A 19,396-nucleotide genomic window follows, 5' to 3' on the forward strand; every position below is an offset into this window, starting at 1 on the left:
ATCCGGTTTAATTATGCTGTTGGTCTTTGTAGTTTTATTAAATTTGCAATTAGGTTTTTATACTTTTTTTAATTGGATCTCTATACTGTTTTTAATTTTGTAATTAGGTTTTTTTCATGTCAAAAATGTTAAAATTAATAGAATATTTCTCTCAAAAAAATGTGATAAAAAATCTAATTAGGTTCTTAATAATAGATATTTTCAATTAGTTAACTAATATTTTTTACACTAGAAAGGATCTAATTACAAAATTAAAAGCAGTGTTAGGACTCAATTGAAAAGAAAAAAATATAGAGACATAATTGAAAATTTGGTAAAATTATAGGGACTAATAGAGGAATTAAACCTATATATCAAGTAGAAGATCGATATTCTGCTGAGTAGGCATAGCCACTACAAACCAAACACCAAAGGACGAACGAAATGAAAGAGTAAATTACTCTCAACATTCCTTTGTAAATCAAGCACTACGCAACGTTGGCAGGTTGCTTTCTTTCTAATTTTGTATATTATTATAGTTTAGAGCAAAATTGACCTGATTATGACCTGAAGTTAGTTATTTCACCTATATGCAAGGATTAGCAAGTTGTGGATCTACTTTACAAATTATTGAGGCTAAGATTAAAATCATCGAGAGAGACCAATAGAAGTAAAATAGTAGCAGAGTAGTCACTAGAGATCAGAACAGTGGAGTGTTGGAGAGTTTTTTAATAGGATTCAGGACACAATGGAACATTAGCAATTGTCATGACTTGAATGTGTTATTTTCAGAAACATTTGCTTCTCTTTCTGATGCATTTTTCTGGTCAATCATTCTGTCTTGCATATATTTATTTTTATATCAACTTTGTATATATCCATCTTGTCTCGTCCGTGTGATGGCTCAGCTTGGAAGGCTTCCATGGAATTAAAGTAAGTTTATCATGTAACACAGAAATTAATAATGAGGACAGGTTAAGAATTGACAAGAATATGTTGGTTTGCAGCCAGACCTGAGAGCAACAACCATGGAAAAGATCACCTTAGTTGCATTTTTGTTACTAGTATTTTGCTTCACAAACACATATTATGCTCCCAACAGCTATGCTCAACCGGTTGATTGCCTAGCTTCCGATAGAGAAGCTCTAATAGACTTCAAAGATGGGCTTGATGATCCTGCAAACCAGCTTTCATCATGGATGGACAGAAAATGCTGTCAATGGCATGGAATACGCTGTGACAACCGCACGGGAGCCGTTGTTGCAATTGATCTCCCAGGTTCTTATAACAGGTATGGATTGCTTAATCTAAGTGGTGCAGTAAGACCGTCGTTGATGAAACTCAAGTCATTAAGGCATTTAGACTTGAGTCTCAACTCCTTCAATGGTATACCAATACCTGCATTCCTTGGATCACTAGAGAATTTGCAATATCTTAACCTCTCATATGCTGGTTTTCGTGGAAAAATTCCTCGAAATTTCAGAAACCTCTCTCATTTGAAGTCTCTTGATATAAGCAGTGAGGTTTTAAGCTTACATGCTGAAACCCTGAAATGGGTGACTGGTCTTGTCTCTTTGGAACATCTTGCCTTGCGTGGAGTTGACCTTTCAATGGTAGGAACTGATTGGGTTAGTGCAATAAATACACTGCCTTCTTTAGTTGAGTTGCATCTATCTGATTGTAGCCTGCAAGGTCATATTCCGATTCTTCCATCGCTGAATTTCACTTCACTTGCTGTGATGGATCTTAGATCTAACGACATTGTGTCAAAAATACCTGATTGGCTTGTAAATATAACCAGCCTACATCATATTGATATAAGCCATAATCACATGTATGGAAGCATACCACTTGGTTTTGGAGAGATGCCAAATTTATTGTCCTTGAAATTATTGGACAATGAGAATCTGACAGCAAACTGCTCTCAACTCTTCAGGGGAAGATGGGAAAAGACACAAGTTCTCAATTTGGTAGCTAATCAAATATATGGGAAGCTTCCATCTTCTTTTGGAAACTTGACTTCTCTGGTTCACCTTGATCTTTCTGACAATCCTATTGAGGGTGAACTTCCAGTTTCCATCGGTAAACTCTGCAACTTGAATTTTTTCCGGCTTTCGCATAACAAAATCACAGGAAGACTACCTGAATATCTTGAAGGAATAGACAACTGTCATTCAAGAAAACCTTTTCCTTATTTGAAGACCTTTGACCTATCCTTCAATCAACTCACTGGTAAAATCCCAATCAACTAGAAAATCTTGTTGAACTCTACTTTTCTTTTAACCTACTTGAAGGTCCCATTCCAGTTTCCAGAGGGTCATTGCAAAAGCTTACCTCTTTGGACCTTGGAGTCAACAGACTCAATGGGACTCTCCCAGAAAGCATAGGACAACTTTCTCAGTTGCAAATTTTAAGTGTCATTGACAATCAGTTAACAGGTGTGATCTCTGAAGCCCATTTCTCAAAGCTAAGTCAGCTTGATACTTTATTGCTGTCTTCCAATTCATTCTTTGTGACTGTTAGCTCCCATTGGATCCCACCATTCCAACTCACCGATCTTGAAATGGGTTCATGTGTTCTAGGGCCTTCTTTTCCTGCTTGGTTGAAATCACAAAATAAGGTTGATTACTTAGACTTCTCAAATGCTGGCATTTCTGGTTTTGTGCCAAATTGGTTTTGGGATATGTCATCTAATATGTCATATTTAAACATTTCCCATAATGAATTACAGGGAAAGCTTCCAACTCCAATACCTATTGCACAATTTACTGCTGTTGATCTAAGCTTTAATAAGTTTGAGGGACCAATTCACCTTCCAACAGTGCCAGTTTCATTTTTAGATTTTTCACACAATCGTTTTTATGGTGCTATCCCAAGGAACATCATGTTTGGCATAGAATTTTTATCTTTTTCACATAATCAGCTTCAAGGAGAAATACCAATGTCTTTAGGAAAAGTGCAGTCACTTGTGGTCCTGGATCTTTCAAACAACAATTTAACAGGAAAGGTCCCTCCAAGCCTTGGAGATTGTTCATCTCTGGAGGTATTAGACCTTGGGAGCAATAATTTTTTTGGGATAATTCCTGTTTCATTGGGTCAGCTGCAAAGACTCAGATCATTGCATCTAAGTAATAACAATTTTTGGGGGACTTTGCCATTGTCTTTTAGAAATTTGTCCAATTTGGAAACCATTGATATTGGAAACAATGGATTTTCAGGCAGTATTCCACCTTGGCTAACGGATGGTTTTGCACACCTTAGAATTCTTAGGTTAAGGTCTAATGCATTTTCTGGAGGATTGCCACTTGAGCTTTCAAAACTCAATGCATTACAAGTCCTAGATCTTGCCAGAAATAACTTGGATGGCAACATTCCACCTAGCCTAGGTCATCTGAAAGCTATAGTTGATGAGCGAAAGAAAAACAAATATTTAAGGTACGGAGGATTTGAGGATGTGTACAAAGTGTACTATGAAGAAAGCTTGGTTGTGACTACAAAGGGCCAATCTCTAGTGTATACCAAGACTCTTTCTCTTGTTACTAGCATAGACCTTTCAGATAATAATTTCACTGGAAATCTTCCCAAGGAAATTACAAAGCTATCTGGTTTGGTAGTTCTCAACTTGTCAAGAAATCATATAACTGGCCAAATTCCTGAAGGCATGTCAAATTTGCATCAACTTTCATCTCTTGATCTCTCTCATAATCAACTCTCTGGAATGATTCCCTCTAGCTTGGCTTCTTTATCATTTTTGGGGTACCTAGATTTGTCCAACAACAACTTCTCAGGTGTCATTCCTTATACAGGTCACATGACAACCTTTGATGAATCTTGTTATGTTGGGAATCCTGGTCTGTGTGGTCCTCCCCTTCTTGTAAAGTGTCCAAACGATGTTTATCCTAGTCATGACTACAACAAGGGAGAAAATAATGAGGATGCAAATGATGATAGGTTAATTGATAAATGGTTTTACTTGAGTCTTGGTTTGGGGTTTGCAGCAGGAATTCTGATTCCTTATTTAATCTTTTCAATAAAGAGATCGTGGGGTGGTGTCTATTTTGCAATAATGGATCAAGTTGTTTACAAGATATTGAGACTATGGTGAAAATTCTGTCCAAAAGAAGTAGCCTCATTGTAGCAGGTGTCAGACTGTCAGTGTTTTTACTTTTTTGTTTCATACACCATTAAATGGTTTATTGTGTTCTCGTTGTATACTCATATATTTTAGTTTCATTTTGAATAAGGTCTCTGATTGGTTTGTAGTTACAGCAAGCCAAATGTAACCTTAGGAGCTTGAAATTTATGTTTTAATCATAATCTGTGAACGGCTTCTGTCTTGGTCCTTTTTTTTTTTTCATTTTTTTTGTTGCCAAAAGTAACTTAATGGTGGAAAGCAATGGTGGTAATGGTGATGGTGCATGGTGGTGTTGTAGTAGTTATAGTGTAAAAGGTAAAATTGGCATTTGGTTTAGGCTATTGTGTTTTGTCCATAATCATCATAGTAAAAAAATTGTTTGTGTGTAGGTGAGGTTTTACTCAAAATAAAACAGCAAAGCGAAATGGGAATAATTGTTTTTAACATCCTTAAATTTTATGCTATATACAGTTTAGCCCCTAAAGAACCTCAGGTGCTTTTCATTTTATTTTAAACTAGAGTAAGACCCTTGATGCGTCAAGAGATAAATTAATTATACTGTATAGTGTATTCTAATTAGTGTTATATTATTTAGAGATTGATTAGATAATATGTAAATTAATGTTAAATTTAATTTTTTATATTAAAAATATTTTGCAGAATATTTATTTGATAATTTGTATATAATTTTATATAATTATTCAACTAAAATATAATATAAATTAAAATATAGTCTATGGCTTTAAAATTTTAAATTTATTTATTTTTTAAAAAGATATAGACCTTTTATATTAGAGTTGTACAAAATTATATTTTTATTTGTTGCTTCTATTTTACATTTATTTTATTTGTCATACTTTGTCTTCTCATATAATGTTCTTTGGGTTGCAAATAATTAAAAAAAATTTAAACAAAATAAATGAGAATGAGAAACACCAAAAATATAAATTAGTTTTATAATCATGATTTAAATATGCCTAATAAGGAGATGCGCTAAATTTGAACTTACTTGGGGTTAGAAAAATAAATGAGAATGAAAAATACAAAAAAAATGTAAATATAAAATTATGAATTAATTTTATAATCATAATATATTTGAATGTATTTAGTAAGAAAATGTGACAAATTTAAACTTACTTGAAGGAGTATTAGTAAGAGTATTAACATGTTTAAGTTGTAGAATTTTAATATTTGTAACTAAAAATTTTTATAATTATTATCATGACACTTTTAATGTATACTTGAAGGAGTTTTTGCTAATTAGTATTAGAAATTAATAATTAAAGATTAGTAAAGTCTTATGTAGCATGCATAAGTAGACCAAATAATGTAGTTGTAATAATGGTGTTGCAACAAGTTCACAGCCGGTTCGCATCCACTCCTGCCACTTGTCCAAGATGTATGTTGAAGGCTGAATCAATTTCTCATGCTTTGTTCCAATGCCTCCTGTCTTCAATAATATGGAGCCTAAGCTTAATAACCCCTGACCTATGGATGAGAGAAGAAGAAACTTTTTTCAATTGGTGGCAACGAGTCTTATTCTGGGTAACGGCTCAATTCGACGGTAGACAAAAGACCCTCCTCATAGCGGCGTTGTGTTGGAGCACTTGGAAAGCGAGGAATCGGTGTGTTTTTGAGAAGGTAATAAGCCCAGCACCAAAGATAGTGAAAGAAGCTAGCAATTTAGTGCGTGAACTCGTGAACCATACCTAATAGATGCTACTTTTTCTTTACTCTTACTTTACTCTTCTTTAAGCTCTTAGTCTTTCGGTCACAGCTAATGATAAATGGGAATACCCAATTCTTTTGTACTTCCTTATGGAAACACTTTTATTTTATATTAATAAAATAATATTTATCTTTGAAAAAAAAAAAAAAAGAGTACTAATATGTTTAAGTTGTAGAATTTCAATATTTGTAATTGAAAATTTTTATAATTATTATTATTATAACATTTTTAATGTATATTTATTGTATTTAATTAGTATTTTATCTTTTAATTGAATAATAATAGATAAAAGAATTTAATTTTTCTTAAAAATTTTTTACTAAAAGATAATTGGTTGATTTCCAAATTTTTTCAAAGTAAACAAAATTGCCCACATGACATCATTAGAAGGAAAAATATGGCTTAAACACAATATAAGAAAACTTAAGTATCAACCTTTATATAATAAGAATATATTTTTCTTATTTTTTGTATGAGCTATTTTTCAAAGTTAAAAACCAGTCTTCTTTTTTTCCTCTGTGAAATAACAATTTCTTGCCAAAGAGAAATTAAGAACACTGCGTTTATTAGAACACATTATTACTTCTATTTGAACTTTTTGTCCCCAAGTTATTGAATTTTCCTGACAAGAATGACAATGTTATTTAATAATTTCCACTGCAAGTTAAGAACACCGGAAATTTGACATTACTTAATAGCAGGCGGCAGAGTGGCATTGTTTATTGTTAAAGCATACTTTGCAAATAATAATAATCAGCATAATAAATTAAAATCAAAGAACTCTTCCTTTTCTTCCAAGTGCAGTCATCAATCAATAAACAATTTACTTTGGCTAGTGAACTGTAGGACAGAAAAATTAATTTGATTAAATACATAAAACAATGGCAATTGTGTTGGATGGTTTTCTTCTTATAGAAAATTAATTGTTAACAGGTACATCTTAGCCTGCACATTCTTGACCTTAGCTTGTCTTATGTATATGTGAAGGTTCAATTTTGAAACCTTTCCAATTTTGCAAGAGGAGCTGGTGTGGGTAGGCCTTGTGGCAGTAATTGGGCCAGGCCTAACAACGCTATTTCCTCTACTGAGAGCCCAAATCCCCTCCACTTCAAGCCCTGCATCTACAGCAAGTTATAGTGCCCCAAATCCAGCTACCAAGGGGTTCTTGGAGGAACTACAAGAAAAAACTCCAGTGTTGACCCTCAATACTCTCTCCCTCCACTCCAAGAGCAGAGGCGAACTTCCTCTCTGCTTCCATCGAACAAGGGGTGGGTGGCTACAGGCCAATTTCTTTGTGATGGAGTTGGGTCGGTTTGAAGGTGATTACAGGAACTTTTCCAGACTCCATCGGGACTACCACCGCAATGGACTCATTACCATTCCCAACATTAGGCCTTACTGGTATCCTCATTACCAGAAGACAGAGATGGACAAGATAATTCATAAAATGCTTTAGATGGCAGGTGGCATTTTTGTGTTTGATGAACTTGCAGGGGCAGCGGTGTTTTCTAAGCTGAATCTAAAATTTGCATGAAAGAGGAGGATGTTTTCGCATCCATGAAAGTCACTACAAATTTCTCCTAATGCCTTTTGGCCTCACAAATGCCCCATTCACGTTTCAAGCCCTCATAACCTGCGGAAATTTATGTTAGTCTTCTTTAATGACATCTTTGTCTACAGCAAGGACATCGAGACCCACATGGAACATTTGAATTGTTGAGGCAGCACCATCTATTGGACACCCGGCCCACACACAAAACGAACCGAGACCCAGACCCGCCCGTCTAACTATCCTAATTCAAACAACAGATTGCCTCTCTCTCTCACCTAACGCGCTAAACCTGAAGAAGCTAAGTTCCAACAGCCAAGAAGTTTAGGGGAACATAGAGATTACTCCTTTTAAATATCCATATAGGAGAAGAGGTGTGAATTTAGGGAGTTAGTTACAGGAGAGAGATATAAATAGGAAGTGAGGATCATTGGTTTTAGGTAGGAAAATACTAGAGTGAGAATTGTGGAGAGAATTAAACGTCATTTCGGTTACAGTTATATACACTTACTCAATATACTCGTTCACTGTGTTAGGACTATTACATTGATACTCCCTCGTCAGTGATTTCTCACATTACTTCTATTCTTGTTCATGGATGGTTTTACTTGAGTCTTGGTTTGGGTTTTGCAGCAGGAGTTTTGCAGTCAAGAGTTCATGGGGGTTTGTTTATTTCTCTATCATGGATCAAGTTGTTTATAAGTTATTAAGCCTGAGGTCTGAGGACACTGAAAACTGAGTTAATCATCATTTTCAAAGATATTACATCTTTGGTTTCATGTGTAATTCAAATTTCAATTATTTACTCTGATTCCATCTTATATACATGTATTCTTCTATTTATGTTTGTGGCTTTGTTGTGTACCTTCTTTCTGTACGATGTTATACAATGGCCTCCAATCAAGGAGATTTTTTAATTGATAGGATCTGTGCTCCCTCTTTTATGTTTGCGAAATCACAGAGGTTTTGGAAGGAAGAAACGAAGTGCATGGCTTGATGGCAAAAATGGAGTTCATTTTACTATTCGAGCTAAAATTGTTGTTGTTGTTTACATATCCCTATTATAATAGAGTAAATGCCCAAATTAATCTCTAAAAGATTATTCATTCTCCAAATTAGTTTTCAAAAGATTTTTTTTAATCAAATTTGTCCTTTAAAAATTTTAAGTTAATCATTTTAGTCTTTCCATCACTTACGTTTCTAATGGCGTCAAAATTTATTGATGTGATAAGTTGTAGTCCTAATTGGCGGTTAAAATGATAAATTCATGAAATTAGATAAAATCAATCCCAAATTGAGAGATTTTAATGCTTCAAGTTTTTTTCTCAATTAGATTTTGATTTGATCTAATTTTATAAATTTTTTATATTAATAGTCAATTAAGACTCTTATGTGTGTATTGTAGTATCACTTAACATGTCATATTAACAAATTTTAGCGCCGTCAATAAAAAAAATGACAAAAGGACTAACATAATTAATTTAAAATCTTTGAAGAACGAATTTGATTAAAATTTTTTTTTTGGGACTAATTTAGAGAACGAATGATCTTTTACAGACGAATTTGACAATTTATCCTATTATAATGGCATGAACCCTATTGCTTTAACGATTTCAAGAAACAATGAAATAAGTATGTACCTAGGTCGTTGATCTTAAGGAAAAGTGGAAATTGATTCCGAGAAAGAGATGACGAAATCGAGCAAAACAATGGTCTTAAGTTGTAACTTGTAACTGAAGTAATCATGGGTTAAAAACTAGAAAGGAACTAATAATTATTTTGTTACAAGAAATAATACCAGATTTATCTTTTCTAAAGGGTAAAATGATAACTGTAATTTAGACTTTTAAACATTTGTGTTAGTCGAACAATATTTTCGATTAAGGTAAGTTAGTTCGAAGTAGTGAAAAAGTCGATTGGGATGTATGCAGTTGTTGAAAAGATGTACGTGTAGACATTGGTTGGGAGAACTTACACAGACTCGATTTCAAACACCTTATTAAATCGAATGGGCCTAGTCGAACAAGTATTTGAAATGAGTAATCAAATAGTTGTTCGAATAGCAGATTGAGCAGTTACGTAAGTGGAAAATTTGAAGGCTTTCATCATGTGAGGAATTTGTGGATAATGTTTATTGGCAAAAGAGTCGGAACAGTTACCTGGGAGTGCACATACAAGACAGCGCTATGTAATTAATAATCGGTTATAGAAGTAGACTATAAATACTAAAAAGTTTTAGGGAATAAGGGTTGGAACTTTACTCCAAAAATTACTCACACACACTCACGTCCCAGAGACTTTCTGAGTCTATTTTGAGTTAATTATCTGTAGGGTTCCTTCCATGTCTTTATCTTTTCAATTTAACTTTCTGTAAACTTTACCTTTTCAAGCAAATTTATGTTTCAAGTAATGATTTAACTTTCGAATGCAATTTATCTTTCAGTATCTTTAATTTTCTTGCCAAAAGTCCTTTGACTCAGTCCAAGACACCTTTACTGCTTTCTTTAAATCTCAATGCAAACCTTTTCCGATTTCAGCTAATTTACTTTTCGAATTCATTGTCTTTATCTTCTTTTACCTTTTTACAAATTTTATTTACTTGTTATTTCAATACCCGTCTAATCGAAGACATTTTGATGCACTTATAGAAAATTGGTACCTGCAAAAGAGGAGTTAGTTTCGCTCCTAGACCATTAGAATCGAACCACCATCAATTTGCTAAAAATCGACAAAACAACTTGAATCTCTTTATTATTAGTAGGGGTGACACTAGATAAAGTAGTATATGATTGGTTTTGATTTTGAACTTTATTATATTCACAACCAATCCTATTCATTTATGGGTTGGATCAACTAGTTTGTTCGTTTTCCTATAGCATTTGGCAGAAAGATAGAGATGGAAAAATTAAGATTGAGAGACAGAGACTAAGAGACAGAGATTGAAATAAATCTCAGTATTCTATTTGGTGCAAAGTGGGAGACAGAAATTGAAATAAGAATAAAATTCTAATTTAATTTACACAAAGAGTAAAATTGGAATTAATTAATTGAAAGGAGGGTATTTTAGGTATAAAATGTTATTAAAATTTCAGTCTCCATCTCAAAAAATTTTAGTTCCCTGTGTCCCTACTTTTTGGAGATACTGAAATACTGAAATTTTAGATACAAAGACAAAAAGTTTAGTAACAGTCTCTGAACCAACAAACATTATACTGAGTCTCAGTCTCTGTCTCAATATCTCAAAACAAACGCTACCTAATAGTCTTAAGAGTAAATATCCTTTCCGACCCCTGTCCTTTTTGAAAATTGACTACACGCTCCCTAACGTTTATAAATTACCAAATCGGCCCCTATCCATATACTCTGTGATACCAATTAGCCATTCCGTTGGTTTCTCCATTCAAAGTCGTCGGAAAATGTTGAGCTGTAAGGTGCAGCCCGTGACGTGGCGTTGGATCATCCTGCGTGGAATGCTCTGTGTGCATTTGGACAATTAAGTCCCTCCACACTCAGCAAAGCGGCGTCGTTTTGAAAAGAAGCCCTATGACTCGTTTTGTGTGAAATCTCAGTCTCCCCATTTCTAAACCCTAACACTAGTGTATCAAGCATGAGCGATCCAGAGCAATCTTCAACCTCTAACACACGCCGTGTCTAGAGGAAGACTATGGTGGGTTCAAGTATCAATGCAAGTGAGGGTATGAAGGCCAAGTTCCAGCACCCTAAATGCAAGAGTCTGGGACAGCCAAGAATCTGGACAGAATCTTCCTGGGTTGTTCCTACTATCGCGTAAGTGTGCATCCATCTGTCACGGGCTGCACCTTACAGCTCAGCATTTTCCGACGACTTTGAACAAAAAAACCAACGGAAAGACTGATTGGTATCACGGAGTATATGGATAGGAGCCGATTTGATAATTTATAAACGTTAGGGGGCGTATAGTCAATTTTCAAAAAGGATAGGGGTCGAAAAAAGTATTTACTCTAGTCTTAATTATTAACAATGAATTGACATCATGTTTTATTTATGACAACTTATCTCTTTTTAAAAGAATAATTGTAATTTTTTAAGTTTTCTATCGTTTTTAACATGACTTTTTTCTTATACCTTTTTAATAGTTAAACCGAAGTAGGTATAATTTCATTCAATGACCTTACAATTTAGGGGATATTCATTTTAACCCCTAAATTTATAAAATTTTCAAACTGATCCAAAAGAATTTAAAATTTTAAGATTGACCACAAAAGGATAGTAATTTATCTTGAGAACAACATCAAAAAATGAGCGACAGCAAAAAATGGCGAATGCGCTAAAGAGTGGTGGTGGAGCTGTTCTGCTCTCATCACTCTCCTCCTTCTTCTCAGCTACATCTTCAACTCACCGCTCCCTCATTTCCAACGCCACGCGCTTCCGTCGCAACAAGTTCCCTCTTTTCTCCATTTCTTCATCATCATCAGTAACAAGAAGATGGAGCAGAACCCCATCTGGGTTCCCTTCATTTTGCACACTTTCTTCTTCTTCCTCTTCTTCTGAAACAGTGGCGGAACCCACAACGGCATCCAATGATGGTAATGGTGAAGGCACTGAGAAGAACGACAATAATAGTGCTAAGGATGCGGCGGGGTTACTTGATATAAGAGTTGGTCAAATTGTGAAAGCGTGGAAGCATGAAGAAGCTGATTCTCTTTATGTGGAAGAGGTTGATATTGGTGAGCCTGAACCCAGAATCATATGTAGTGGTCTTGTCAACTATGTCCCTCTTGAACAACTTCAGGTGCTCTTTTATATATATATATATATCAACGAGGATTTAGTTGATAGTGTACATAATTTTGATTGTTAGTTCTGCACATATATATTTTATGTTGTGCAATATATGATGACGGATTACGGAATTTTGATTGGTCAAGTTAGTTGATTTCTTTGCGGCAATATTGCAGAAATAGATTGGAAATAGGGAATTAGTGACTTCGGTGTCCCATTTGTGTTTTGCTATACAAATTAACAAATGGTATGGTGCCTATGCAGGGCAAAAAGGTTATTGTTCTTTCAAATCTGAAACCAAGGAATATGCGTGGTGTCAAGTCTTGTGGAATGCTCATGGCTGCTTCTGATGCAAAGCATGAGAATGTTGAACTTCTGTTCCCTCCGGAGGATGCAATCCCTGGTGAAAGAATATGGTTCGGATCAGAGGATGAAAAGGATAATCAACCTGTTGCTGGCACTCCCAATCAGGCAATATATCTTACTTGCTTAATTAGTATGATTAACTAGCTGATCACTGAAGTTACAGAATTTGGATAATATGTGCTTATATAAATAAAGCCTCTGGTTTACGGTTATACCTTTACATATATTGTATAGGAAGTTCACTGTGAAAATGTTTAAAAACAATGAATCTGATGTCCAAGGAAATACAGACTGAGCTTTAGGAAGAACACCAATAACTCAAGCAGATTTAGTTTTTCTCACATATTTCATATATAGATGAATTGTAGAGAAGGAGCAATTGATTAGTTATGTCATTAGTTATTATTGTTCTATCTTGTGTGACAACCTGCAGATTCAAAAGAAGAAGATATGGGAAACAGTGCAGCCTCATCTAAAGACAGATGATTCTTGTGTTGCAATGCTGGGGGTGGATATCATGCGTACATCTGCAGGTTCAGTGGCATGCCAATCATTGAAGAATGCAAATATCTCCTAATAAGGTTTGGGAATTTCTTACTATACACAGCTGATAATTTCATTCAACATAGCATAGCTATCTGCTATGGAAGTAAATCAATCTTTTTTCTAGAACTATGACAAATTGATGATATTACTGTTTTGAGAACTTGTAATTGCAAAATTAGTTTTTGTTTTACTTTGGGGACGAACTTTTACTTTTTGGAGCATCTTACACATACTGAAGTACGCTAAATTACGACTTTGAGAATAGAAGAATGGATTCACAACTTTGGTGGTCAAATTACGAGTACTAGCATGGAGGAGTAGCATTCTGCGATGTCTTGTGCACTGTGCAGTTAGCCATGACTCCCTGCATTTTGATGCTTTTATTACTGTTGCCAGAACCAATTGCGTTTAGGTGGTGGATACATTTGTGCCATGGCCGAAGAAATGGGATGTTTGTTTGTGCATACTATTCTGAATTCGTTGATCAGCCCTACCAATGACACCAAGGGATTGAACTGTCCTTGGACCAACAACCACCAAGTCGTGATTCTGGTTAGCCATGCTTCTTCCATCATCTACATGGGGTTTCTCTGCAGGTTCATCTAGTCATAATATGGCCTCTGTGATCCCACGTTTGCCACTGAGATATAACTGTGTTGGAATGTCGCATTTGTGGAGATTTGAGACCATGTCTGATTGTGACATTGTTAATGACTCTGTTAGCGCTAGCAATGGCTCTGGCAATTGAGTTTGGCTCCCATCTTCTGTTTCCCTCTCCTTTCTCATTTCTTCTAATACCGCTCTGCTGGTTTCAATACCTGTTAAGCAATTGACATCCACAACTGTAATTGTTATTGCTATTGCAATTATCAATTACATTTTCATGAAATATCAAAGTAAAGTTTGGGAGTCTTACCTGCGAGGTATGCACCATGTACGTAGCCATTAAATCTTTCACTCGTATGCTCTCCAGTAAAGAAAATGCGGCCTACTGGGGCCTGGAGCACACCCATACAGATACAAGGCAAATAAACACAATGGGAAACTGAGGTATATTTTCGATAGAAATTGATAACAAAATGCAATCAGAACTCAGGGGAATAGTCAGAATTGCAATATATATGATGAAGCGTATTTAACGCAGTAAGCAAACCTTGATATTGTAGAAAACTTGGGGATTAGAGATAATAGGATAGTTACTATAGCTTCCACGTTGGAACCTGTTATTCCACCAGCGTGGAACAAGTATATCTATGGCATCAGGTATGTCTGGCCCAAACATATCCCTCAGTACCACCATAGCTTCTCTCAAAGTGTCTGTATCAGGTTGAGCTTCCACACGTTTAGATTCCCCATTTGTCAATGTCACAACCAAGATATTGGAACCAGGGTATGCGCTCTCCATGTGCTGGTCATAAAGCGGCAAATCAGAAGATTGTTCAAAAAGATAATCTGCAAATAAACTCTATGAAGCTCAGTAGTTAAACTACTCCAAATTTAGAACGAACTATTGACATGGATTACGTCTCTTGATAAAGGAGTGACATGATTTTCTGCAGAAACTTTGATTTCAAAGGTAGTGAGGACCCTATATATAATGTGAATTAGCCTTGGCAACTAAAGTAGTCTATAACTAACCAACTAATAATTAACCTAGCTATATACCGTTATATCTAACAAGGAGTTGTTAAAATATAAATTACAAGCGTTTAAACTTTAAAGTTTCCTTGTTCGACCAACTGAATAGCAGAAGATGGTTACCTGGTGAGAAACAAAATAGACAAAGAATTGAGAAACATTTCAAACGAACCTGCCAAAATGTGTAGTAGCCTCTCCGATCGTGTGCATAGATGAAAAATTCCTTTTCGGGACAACCTGGCCAGAACTTATATGGAAATTGCAGAAAGATTTTTGTGTAAACCATAACTTCACATTTCGTGATGGCTTCCGATTTCCATCTCTGTCAATTTTTTGATCATTTGTTATGGACATAGACATACATATTGTTTTACAAAACTGAAAGCACTAAATATTAACTTATATTGCCATAGCATCAAAAATACTGATAAAAAATGAGTGGTGGTGTTTAGAATTAGTTGAGTATACAAAATAAATTTCTTGATATTATCAACACACACAGGAGAGTGATCAAAGGAATCACATGAGTTGGTTAATGAAGAGCTTTAAACTGTTAGATCTAACTAAAATGTTTGAATTAATTTTAATATAATTATTGGTACAAAAAATTGATACAAACATTAAATTAAACATTGTCATATTAATAAAGACGAAGCCAATTTATTACTATTAAATTCAAGTGAGATGTTCACATAACATGAGTTCACGTCAATGCGATCATGCAATAAAAAGAGAAATGCTTGTCTAATATGGTAAGACGAGACATACGGGCAAGGGTGGATTGAAGGAAATGAAGTCGCTTTGCAGAACGCCGATGCTAACGGAAAGAACTACGTAATTAGCTTCGTAAAAGCGACCATCCTCTGTCACCACTCTAACCCCACTTCTCGATTGCTGTATTCCCCTGACGACCTGCACAATATCCATGCAAAGACGTCACGAAGCATTATTACCGTCCAAAATGCCACTTGAAAGAAAAAATGAAGTCCCCAAAAGTCCAAAATCAAAAGTCAAATACAGCCAAAAATCAAACTTAGGTAATGCATGTTTCCTGAGCTGATCCATTAGTTTCTTATCTTTGATGAAAAACGTTTTGTTGTGGTTTCTCATACAGTTGGGACATAGACAAAAATGAAGTCCAGTGCCCACGATATTAATTGAGATGACATAATAGCATATACACACAATTGGACTTTGGGACCTATTATTTATGAGATGCTAAACGCTCTCTAAGATAGAAATTGGAGGTTAGTATTAAGTGAGGAGAGAGGTAAATTAAGATCGTTGGATATATTATATCAATGATTCAAATTAGGATTATGCAATAAAAGCTTTACTTTTTAGGTAATTTTATGTGATTAATTTAATAATGTTATATATATATATATATTTTTTTTTACCAAAAATATGAGACTCGAACCCGCAACCTCTTAATTGAGTATGGGGAGACTATGCCATTTGAGCTATTACTCATTGGCTATATATATATATATATATTGAATGATATAAGATTCATAAAAATATACAGTGAAATGATTATAAAATGATGAACTTGAAAGTAGTCCGATCCATGCAAACAAATAACGATTTTCAGCTTCTCCTGTTATGGCATGCATAGGACTATTTGCAGAATGAAAATTCTGACACAAATAATTGTACCATGAGTACTCCAGTAATAGGGGGAGAGATTATTGCATAGCACACTTAATTAGTGTTTTATAAGAATTTGTATTTTTTATTTTTAATTTTAATATTAAAAAAGATATTTATTAAAAAGATATTATAAAGAATTAAGAATAAATAAATGATTACGAATGTTTGTAAAACACGTATTATGCTTTAATTAATTAGGAGTATATATGACAATTTTTCCCGATCGATTGGGTTCATTCTAAAGGTGGATTCCGTGAATAACTGAGAACGAGAGTACAGTTCATGAGCTCATTATTAGAGATAGAGCAACCTGGTTGAGTTTGAGACGATTGTCCAAAATTCTACCCTCTGATGTATGGAGGAAATCTTCTGCCATTTTGTATAGCAAATATTCATACCCTCTTTCATCCGCCACCAAATATTCCCTCTCCCCAAATTCTGTGAAGGTAGATATTGGTTCCACCTCTGCACTCAAAATATTCACCTTTATCAGTAGTTATTCTTACTTCCTCAACAGGCAAATAAATTTAAAACCCGTTGCTTATTTAGCAAGAAACATGTTATTAGCTTATTACAAGAAGATAAAATTATTGGCCAATAATTATCTTTATTCTTGCTTCAAATAACAGTTAAAATTTTCAAATGTCGAAAGTGACATGGAATCCGTAAATGTTAACCGAACCTGCCATTTCAAAATCATGGAGGATGAAATCAATGGCCAGCTCAATTGGCGTCCTAAAACGAATCAAAAATCGAAAAAAAAAAAAGAAAAAGAATAATCTCATGATCAAAATATATCACATGGAAATAATTAGATGCTTGACGTTAATTATTACAATCCTAATTTCAGAACAAATTAACTGTTCACCCAAGCTTCAACGTGAAAACGACGAGCAATTGCACTTACGAAGGCGGTTCCGTAACTTTGGACGTGGAGCTATGATCGCCACCGCTTTCCGCTTCCTGGTTCCTCAAGTTCTGAATCGCCGAATCCACGGCTTTTTGGTACGAGTCGGTAGCGATTCCACTCGGAAATATCTTCCCACTGCAACTCGTTACGGTTAAATCAGTTAGTTAAAGAACAGCAGAGCAACTCGTGAGACGGTGAAAGTGCACAGTGGCGCACAATAGATATAAATGGCGCAAAATAAGAAATAATTAAATAATAAATAATTAAATATATGAACCTGCGATCGTAGATGTTGTATCGCGCATTGCTGTAGTCGGAGAAGAAGGTTCGGAGGCCTGATTTGGCGGCAAGCTCCCAAACAGGATTCGACTCTTTACCGCCGACGCCGGCAATCCATCCGGCGCCGAGCTCGACGGAGACGCCACCGAAGGTTTCCTTCCGGATTCTACCGCCGATTCGGTCGGAAGCTTCGAGGATCAAGAGGTCGTGGATGCCGTTCTCAGCTAGCACCTTGGCGGCTGAAATACCTTAATCCCGGAACAGAAGAAACAAAAAACAAAGAAGAAAAATTAGTGAAATTGAAGATTGGTGGTGTATGTCAAGAGGAATGGCGGTGGAGGTAATCACACCAGAGACGCCGGCACCGACAATGATAACGGAGGAGGGAGAGTGAGAGTCCATGTAGAGAGAAGGAGAGAGAGAGAGTAGCAGAATAACGGAGTCCACAAGTGTGTGAATAACTGAATGCGAGCTTCTGTTAGTTTGGCATAACAACCATAACTAGCGGGAGTCCTTTATATAGTTTTTTTTTTAATTAATATATGAGATATTTTGTCAAATATATTAAATTATGAGAGATGCTACTAGATTATTAGCATGTATTTTTTTTGTTATCAGTTTAGTTATTAATATTTAAAAATACTAGAATGAGATCCGCTTGATGTGTAGAGAGATAAATTAAATATACTATATATTGTATTTTAATAAATGTTATAGTATTTAGAAATTGGTTAAATAATATATAAATTAATATTAAATTTAATTTTTTTATATTAAAAATATTTTATAAAATATTTATTTGATAATTTGTATATAATTCTATATAATTATTTCATTAAAATGTAATATAAACTAAAATATAATTTATTATTTAAGAATTTGAATTTCTTTCTTTTTAAAAAAATATAGACTTTTTATATTAGAGTTATACAAAATTATATCTTCATTTGTTATTTTTATTTTTACATTTGTTTTACTTGTTATTCTTTGTCTTCTCATATGGTGTTTTTTGAATTGCAAATAATTAAAGAAAAAAAATTTAAAAATGAATGAGAATGAGAAACACTAAAAATATAAATTAATTTTATAATCATGATATATTTGAATATACCTAATAAGGAGATGTGCCAAATTTAAACTTACTTAAATTTAGAAAAATGAATGAAAATAAAAAATACAAAAAATATAAATATAAAATTATAAAATTTTATAATCATAATATATTTGTATAAGTTATAGAATTTCATTATTTATAACTGAAAAAATTATTATTATTATTATTATTATTATTATTATTATTATTATTATTATTATTATTATTAATATTATGACACTTTTAATATATATTATTGTATTTAATTAGTAGTTTATGTTTTAATTGAATAATAATATATAAGAGTTTTTTTAATTTTTTTAAAATTTTTTAATAAAAAATAATTGATTAATTTTTAAATCTTGCTAAATAAGCAAAATTTTTGACATGACATTTAGAAAGAAAAATATAGCTTAAACACAATGTAAAAGTATTTAAATTAAATATTAACTTTTATATAATAAAAATAGATGGGATAAAATATGTTTTTATATTACTAAACTAAAAATCTATTTGAAAATTTATGAATTAAAATTCACTCAAGTTTTAGAATTCTCTTTCTTATTTTGAAACAAATAAAAAGAAATGATATGATTTTCTTTTAAAATTTTAATTCTCATTTTTTTTCATTACAAATCAGACAAAAAATTATCTGAATTTAAAATCAATTCTCACACCGAATAAATTCAATATGTCAAATGTAAAAAATATTTCTATTTACAATTGATTATTTGAATTTTGCTCGATACTGTTTTAGT

At 33.8% G+C, this 19,396-nt stretch overlaps 2 protein-coding genes and 1 pseudogene across 5 annotated transcripts; 2 read left to right on the forward strand and 1 right to left on the reverse strand.

Moving 5' to 3' along the window:
* Positions 1-854: 854 nt before the first annotated feature.
* Positions 855-4,324, forward strand: LOC112732706 (receptor-like protein EIX2; annotated as a pseudogene).
* A 7,295-nt stretch (positions 4,325-11,619) lies between these two features.
* LOC112737338 (uncharacterized) lies at positions 11,620-13,836 on the forward strand. Of its 3 annotated transcripts, none has more exons than XM_025787192.3 (4): positions 11,620-12,163; positions 12,418-12,624; positions 12,953-13,100; positions 13,462-13,836. In XM_025787192.3, the coding sequence occupies exons 1-3, from the start codon at positions 11,687-11,689 to the stop codon at positions 13,094-13,096; spliced, it is 828 nt and encodes a 275-aa protein (XP_025642977.1). In that variant the 5' UTR covers positions 11,620-11,686; the 3' UTR covers positions 13,097-13,100; positions 13,462-13,836. The 3 variants fall into 3 exon arrangements, with proteins under 3 accessions (XP_025642977.1, XP_025642975.1, XP_025642976.1); XM_025787190.3 differs by having other exon boundaries at positions 11,649-12,163; positions 13,331-13,836; XM_025787191.3 differs by having other exon boundaries at positions 11,649-12,163; positions 13,334-13,836.
* LOC112737337 (polyamine oxidase 1) lies at positions 13,233-18,037 on the reverse strand. 2 transcript variants are annotated; one of them, XM_025787188.3, is made up of 10 exons: positions 17,896-18,037; positions 17,544-17,793; positions 17,264-17,401; positions 17,039-17,091; positions 16,667-16,821; positions 15,472-15,615; positions 14,876-15,025; positions 14,219-14,473; positions 13,982-14,063; positions 13,233-13,883 (listed from the first exon to the last, which is right to left on the reverse strand). In XM_025787188.3, exons 1-10 carry the CDS (start codon positions 17,945-17,947, stop codon positions 13,672-13,674), a joined length of 1,491 nt encoding a protein of 496 aa, XP_025642973.1. In that variant the 5' UTR covers positions 17,948-18,037; the 3' UTR covers positions 13,233-13,671. The 2 variants fall into 2 exon arrangements, with proteins under 2 accessions (XP_025642973.1, XP_072069252.1); XM_072213151.1 differs by having other exon boundaries at positions 17,544-17,784; positions 17,896-18,029.
* Between the last annotated feature and the right edge of the window lie 1,359 nt (positions 18,038-19,396).

This window comes from Arachis hypogaea, chromosome 13, assembly GCF_003086295.3.
Source record: "Arachis hypogaea cultivar Tifrunner chromosome 13, arahy.Tifrunner.gnm2.J5K5, whole genome shotgun sequence".
Lineage (NCBI taxonomy): Eukaryota > Viridiplantae > Streptophyta > Magnoliopsida > Fabales > Fabaceae > Arachis > Arachis hypogaea.

Bases quoted from the DNA above. Each gene is read 5' to 3' on its own strand.
- LOC112737338 (XM_025787192.3), top strand. From the start codon at position 11,687: ATGGCGAATGCGCTAAAGAGTGGTGGTGGAGCTGTTCTGCTCTCATCA. The intron at 12,164-12,417 runs GTGCTCTTTTAT...GTGCCTATGCAG, and splicing joins TCCCTCTTGAACAACTTCAG to GGCAAAAAGGTTATTGTTCT. The intron at 12,625-12,952 runs GCAATATATCTT...GACAACCTGCAG, and splicing joins TTGCTGGCACTCCCAATCAG to ATTCAAAAGAAGAAGATATG.
- LOC112737337 (XM_025787188.3), bottom strand. From the start codon at position 17,947: ATGGACTCTCACTCTCCCTCCTCCGTTATCATTGTCGGTGCCGGCGTC. The intron at 16,822-17,038 runs GTTCGGTTAACA...TTTTGAGTGCAG, and splicing joins CCATGATTTTGAAATGGCAG to AGGTGGAACCAATATCTACC. The intron at 15,616-16,666 runs GTTGCTCTATCT...GATATTGTGCAG, and splicing joins ATCGTCTCAAACTCAACCAG to GTCGTCAGGGGAATACAGCA.